We start from the raw sequence: 5,580 nt of genomic DNA, 5'->3' as shown, positions 1-5,580 counted from the left end.
CCCACCATTGGCAAGTGGTTTCTTTGATGGTCGTCATTTACAATTTTGCACATTCGCTTGGAATCAGTGAATCACGCCACCAACTCTACTTTCATCAATAGTTAGGCCTTCCTAATACTTCTTTAAATACCAATTAGTTTAGCCAAACTAGTATTAATTTGTTAAACAACTTAGCTTAACGTTTGTAGTTTATCGCTTTCTTTTGTGTGATGGCAATACAAGTAAGAATTAAGATGCACTTTCGTTATGAATAAATTAATTGTATAAGTTGCGTCTGCAAGTTGCTTTTTAACAGGAAATAGTTTTTATATATATTAAAAATCATCTATCAAATTAATTATTATTTCTTTATTTATTATATTTATATTAAAATAATCAAATTTGTGATAACAAAATTTGTTTATAATAGTATAATAAATTTTTTCTTATAAAATATCAAATATGTATTTTATATATAATGAGAATGACGAATTAATATACAAGTTAATTTTTATATAGGTAAACTAGAAGACAATAGCCAACGAATTATAGTTCAAATGACATAATTTTTCCATATTCACTTAAAAGTTGTAGATTCGAGTTTCCATGTCTTCACAGAAAAAAAAATAGAAGACAATACTATCAACAGAAAAGTATTATTTAATAGACAAAAAAAACTATATACATCAAATTCTAACTGCTATTCTGGTGTACATGCAATAAACTCCGATCATTTCCAGAAAATTATAGAGAAAAAAACAAATCTAATAAAATCCTAGAAAGTAATTTGTATATTTGTCGTTCCCAGTTAAGAGAGTCATTAGTCATTTTAACAATGGAAGCCAGGAATATCTGTATTCATGGCCGTGTTCGCAACGACTAGAAATATTACATTCCATTGAACAATAGAACTAAACATATTATACAAGTGACCTGATTTAAGGTACGAGACCTACCAACTAGCCCGCTAGGAACAATTTGCATGTGTGGACTAAAATGTTGCTCAAAAAACGACAAAAATTCTGATGCCCAATTCAACATCTTCCTACTAATTGAAGCAGTAACAGAACAAGCATGATTAGAAGTCCTCGTCAAGCTTGAAAACAAAGTTCTTCCCACTATCTTGGAGGCTTGACATTACAGATGCCTTCTGATAATCACCCACTCTTCTCTCAAAGAAGTTAGTCTTTCCTCTGCACGATCAAGTGCAAAAATTAAGATAAACATCTCAAGCAACCAAGAAAAGCTGGAAAGCTTAAGCAAATCTCTTTTCCATAAAGCTTTGAGTATATTACTCAATTTCAAAACGCATGGTTTTTCCAAGATAAAACAATAGTAGTACAAGAATTAAGAAACCTTATCTACTAAATACTCACTGCAAGGAAATAAACTCCATCCAATCAAAGGGATTGTCTACATTGTACTTTTTCTCGTACCCCAAGGCAACCTGAAAGGGCAAAAAGAAAAGCGATTAACCATCTTCGGACAGAGAAGTGGGGGAGAGAATCAACTTCCCTTCCCATCTTACCCAGGCAAAGTGAAACTGAAACTTTAGTATCATACCAATAGCCTGTCTGCAACAAATTTTATGTACTGACTCATGAGCTCTGAGTTCATTCCAATCAATGCACAAGGCAGGGCATCGCACACAAACTCGGTTTCGATTTCAACAGCATCATCTACAAGCTTATGAACCTTTTCAGAATCTAGCTGCTTCCGTAACAAACTGCAGAAAATTGAAGTGAACAGACTAATCAATGTCCCACCAATGCCTTATCAATCCTCCAAATCAAATGTATTCTAGTAATAGATAACATACATTGTTCTATATAGAAATATCAATAAAGAAAGTCAGCATTACCTGTACAGAAGGCAAGCAAAGTCACAATGAAGCCCCTCATCTCTAGATATTAGCTCATTTGAAAATGTCAAACCTGGCATTAATCCTCTCTTTTTAAGCCAGAATATAGCACAGAAGCTGAAAGCAAAACCAGAGAGCGGAAAAAAAAATTAGGCGAAACGTAGGACAAGACCATTATAAATCAAATTAAAGAAGCTTCATTAGTTTTCCTTTTTCTTGAGGTGACTACCTTCCAGAGAAAAATATCCCTTCAACACATGCAAAAGCAACAAGTCTCTCTGCAAATGAATGAGAACTGTGGCACATGCATTGCAACAAGTTAGGAGAAAGCAATTTCTATGTTCCCTTAGAAGACACAAAGAAAAAACTAACAAAGATCACATAACTACAATACATAACAGAAGTACAGAAGTTACTAAGACTATTAAGACATTAACAAAAAACAATTCTGCACAAGAAGTACTATATTCTTTCCTTTCCTATTTCTTTTTTATCTTTCAATTTAAAACTAAAAGCAGGAAAGTTGACTAAAATCCAGGAAATTATTCTGGCTCAAACATTCATGACCCATCCTTTTGTTGTGCGGGCCAGCCTCTGCTGGCTCAATGAATGGCAATGGTACAGTAGACCAGCAAAAAAGAAATGGCCCAAATGCGCCAACCATGTCTGACAAACCTGGCTTTAATCAGTATTTGGGCCTGACAGGCTCACCAATTGACCAATCAAATTTTCTAGACATGGCCCGGTTTTAAGAGGTTCATTCTCTTAACAACCGTATCAGTCATGTTATTCAGAGTGCAATTTGATTAACTTTCACCTATGATGAATAATACCAAAGAAAATAAAAAATCACCTATGAATCCAATTTACTGCCCACGTTGCTTTCCTTGCAACACAAGGAAGATTTTCAATTGCATTGAATAGTCTATGCTTCTCTTTTGAATCTTTAATATATGTCTCCAATAGCAAGCTGTACATCTCTGTAAAAACAAACCTCATATCAGGCAGAAAGTAGATATTATGTTAAGGAAGAAAAGAAGACATCAAGTACATATCTATACCAGAATGAATATTTTCCATTGCTATTTGAAACCCATAGAATGCCCGAGCCTGCCAATAATTATATTCTTATGGTTAAATGCTAATGAAGTGGCAGCAGCAAAAGAAACAAGAGAATCATAATTCAAGGAACAAATAGTTAAAAGACAATACTTACCTCTTGTTTCTCAGTAGAAAAAACAAAAAGGAAAAAGCCTTTGTAACAAAGAACATTAAATGAAAAATTGAAAGAAAAAGTTGTTACATAAAAAGTAGTATCAGAACTAAAGCAAAAAGTAGTATTTGAACAGCTAATCACAATTCACAAACAAGAACTTCTTCATAACTTCAAGGGCAGAGTCCATACAACAAACTTAAAATATTACCTCTGGAATCTGAACATCATTCAGAAACCTTGCGGCCAAATTCTCCAATACAATTCCATCAGATGCAGCGAAAAAAGCTAGGACATGAGTTATGAAGTGCTTCTCAGAATCCGACAAAGTTTCCCAATGTTGCACGTCATAGGACAGATCAACCTCTTCGGCTGTCAAATTATTTGCAAGCTATGTAAGAAGACACCATATTGCATAATAAATCAATCATATTTATTCGTTTGGATGACCATTTGAGTGAGATATGTGAAAATTGGTAACTTCTTGCCTATGTAAAATACCTAATTACTCATGTATTGTTGGTCCCAAAGGTAAACGCAAAATTAATCAAGGCAAGAAATGAGATTACTCTAATTTGGAAGAATATAAGCCCCATTCACCATGTGTAAATTTTTTCAGACTACAATCACCAGTGTACGAGAAATAAAAAAGTTCAGGGAGAGAAATCATTACTACAAGAATTGCAGGGAAAACAAAGAAAATGAAATTAAGAGGTGGAATAGAAGGTGAAGAAAGTGTACGGACCGGTCCAGAAACTGGCTTCGGCCTTCTTATACATCTCCCAGAGTTGCTTGTACCGAATGGGGAACATACAAAACCGCTGCGTTTGTTCCTTCAGTATGGGTTCCTGTTCCTGTTCTTGTTCTTGTTCTTGTTCCTGTTTTGTTGGTTTGTCGGCTACGTTATCCAAAGACCCCATTGTTGAAGAGAATAGAAGAAAAGATGGATAATAAGAGGGTAAACCCTACAAAAACCCTTATATCTGTAGGACCGTAACTAACGCGAAGGAAGGGTACTAGCTACTAGGCATGGAATGGAATAGGAACAGAACACTACCTATATAATCTGTGAATTATGATTGCTACTTTCAGTTTTGTTCCTTTTCATCCATTTTTATACTTTTTTGTTCTCCTCTGCTCATCACCTAATACGACGACGTTTACCTTTCTGCGCCTCTCATTTCTTCCAATCTGTTACCCTACCCTACCCAGCTACCCTTTCATTTTCATTTCTTTTGTTTTTTCCCATAATATGTTTTTTAAAAAAATTACCATGAATAATAAAATTTTTACTGAATTAGCTGTGATAAGTTTATAAACTAGTAATTCACTATTTTGTTTGTTGTGTATAAAATTAATAAAAATAAAACTAATTGAAATAGTAAGTAACTCAATTTTTAATTGAGTGGGTTTGGATTCAGGTACTGAAAATTATAAAAAATATATTTTTTATAAATAAAGAAAGATGTTTTAGAAAAACATTAGACATCAATCTGTTTTATATTCCAATTATATATATAATATAATGGTATATATATTTAAATTTAATTTTTATGTACAATCATATAAAATAATTTATACAATAACTAATCATGTATTATTTTTATATTATGATAAACTGTATATGTTTATATATGTTATTTTGTATAAAAAATACTAGATAATCTCTCTCTCTCTCTCTTGTAATCTAGTGGATTTATTTTACCCACAAAATGTATCATTGTTACATTGGTTCAATTCAGCTAAAAAATGGAGTAAATGTGCAATCACATAACATTACTTTATTCTTTTTCAAAATATTTTTTCTACTATTTTAAGTTCATTAAAAAAATTAACCTATTTAGACAATACCTTTGTCTTGATTCATACCGAATGAATTTTAAAAAACAACAAACATTTATTTTGAAAAAGAAGTACATATTTTGAGTAGTCAATTATTTGATTGAGTGCGACTCAACAATTGAAAAGTAAAATAGAATTGAAAATTAGTCATTTTTTATATTTTTTACAAAAAATTTAACTAATATATATCTTAAAAACATATGTTAAGATTATTATTAGTGAAATAAAATATTTTAAATTTTTTGTTTTAATAAATATACAATAATTATGTTGTTGTTCTATAAGGTAGGGTCGGGCACGTACGGTTCACTTTGTGACCCGGACACGCGTCCTTGACAGCTCTTTGTTATAGCTGTGCGAGGAAGTTTTGAGGAAGGTGGGCCTGTCTTTGCAGGGCCCACCTCTGACATGGTATAAATGGGGAGGGACCTATCCCTCCCCCAAGGTACGTCACACACTGCCTTACCCTCTTTTTCGCCTGCACATTCGACTGACTTGTGCGTCGGAGAGTCATTGCAGGTGACACCCCCCCCTCGTCGAGAGCTCGGAACGTCGGTTTCCCATCTTGCCCTCACGACCCATTTCAGATCATGCCCCAGCTGTCCACACGAGGACCACTCCGAACCGTCCGGTACCCGACTTACCGAACATTGGCACCGTCTGTGCAGAAGCGACTGAATGGAGA

The 5,580-nt window shown here is 33.7% G+C and overlaps 1 protein-coding gene across 1 annotated transcript; it reads right to left on the bottom strand.

Moving 5' to 3' along the window:
• Positions 1–744: 744 nt before the first annotated feature.
• On the bottom strand, positions 745–4,218 carry LOC107465192 (ribonucleoside-diphosphate reductase small chain A). Its single transcript, XM_016084187.3, has 9 exons — positions 3,799–4,218; positions 3,265–3,425; positions 2,902–2,950; positions 2,694–2,820; positions 2,070–2,135; positions 1,841–1,957; positions 1,543–1,705; positions 1,356–1,426; positions 745–1,172 (listed from the first exon to the last, which is right to left on the bottom strand). Exons 1-9 carry the CDS (start codon positions 3,971–3,973, stop codon positions 1,058–1,060), a joined length of 1,044 nt encoding a protein of 347 aa, XP_015939673.1. The 5' UTR covers positions 3,974–4,218; the 3' UTR covers positions 745–1,057.
• Positions 4,219–5,580: the final 1,362 nt, after the last annotated feature.

Source organism: Arachis duranensis, chromosome 1 (genome assembly GCF_000817695.3).
Source record: "Arachis duranensis cultivar V14167 chromosome 1, aradu.V14167.gnm2.J7QH, whole genome shotgun sequence".
Lineage (NCBI taxonomy): Eukaryota > Viridiplantae > Streptophyta > Magnoliopsida > Fabales > Fabaceae > Arachis > Arachis duranensis.
This window is presented reverse-complemented; position numbering and strand designations above follow the sequence as displayed.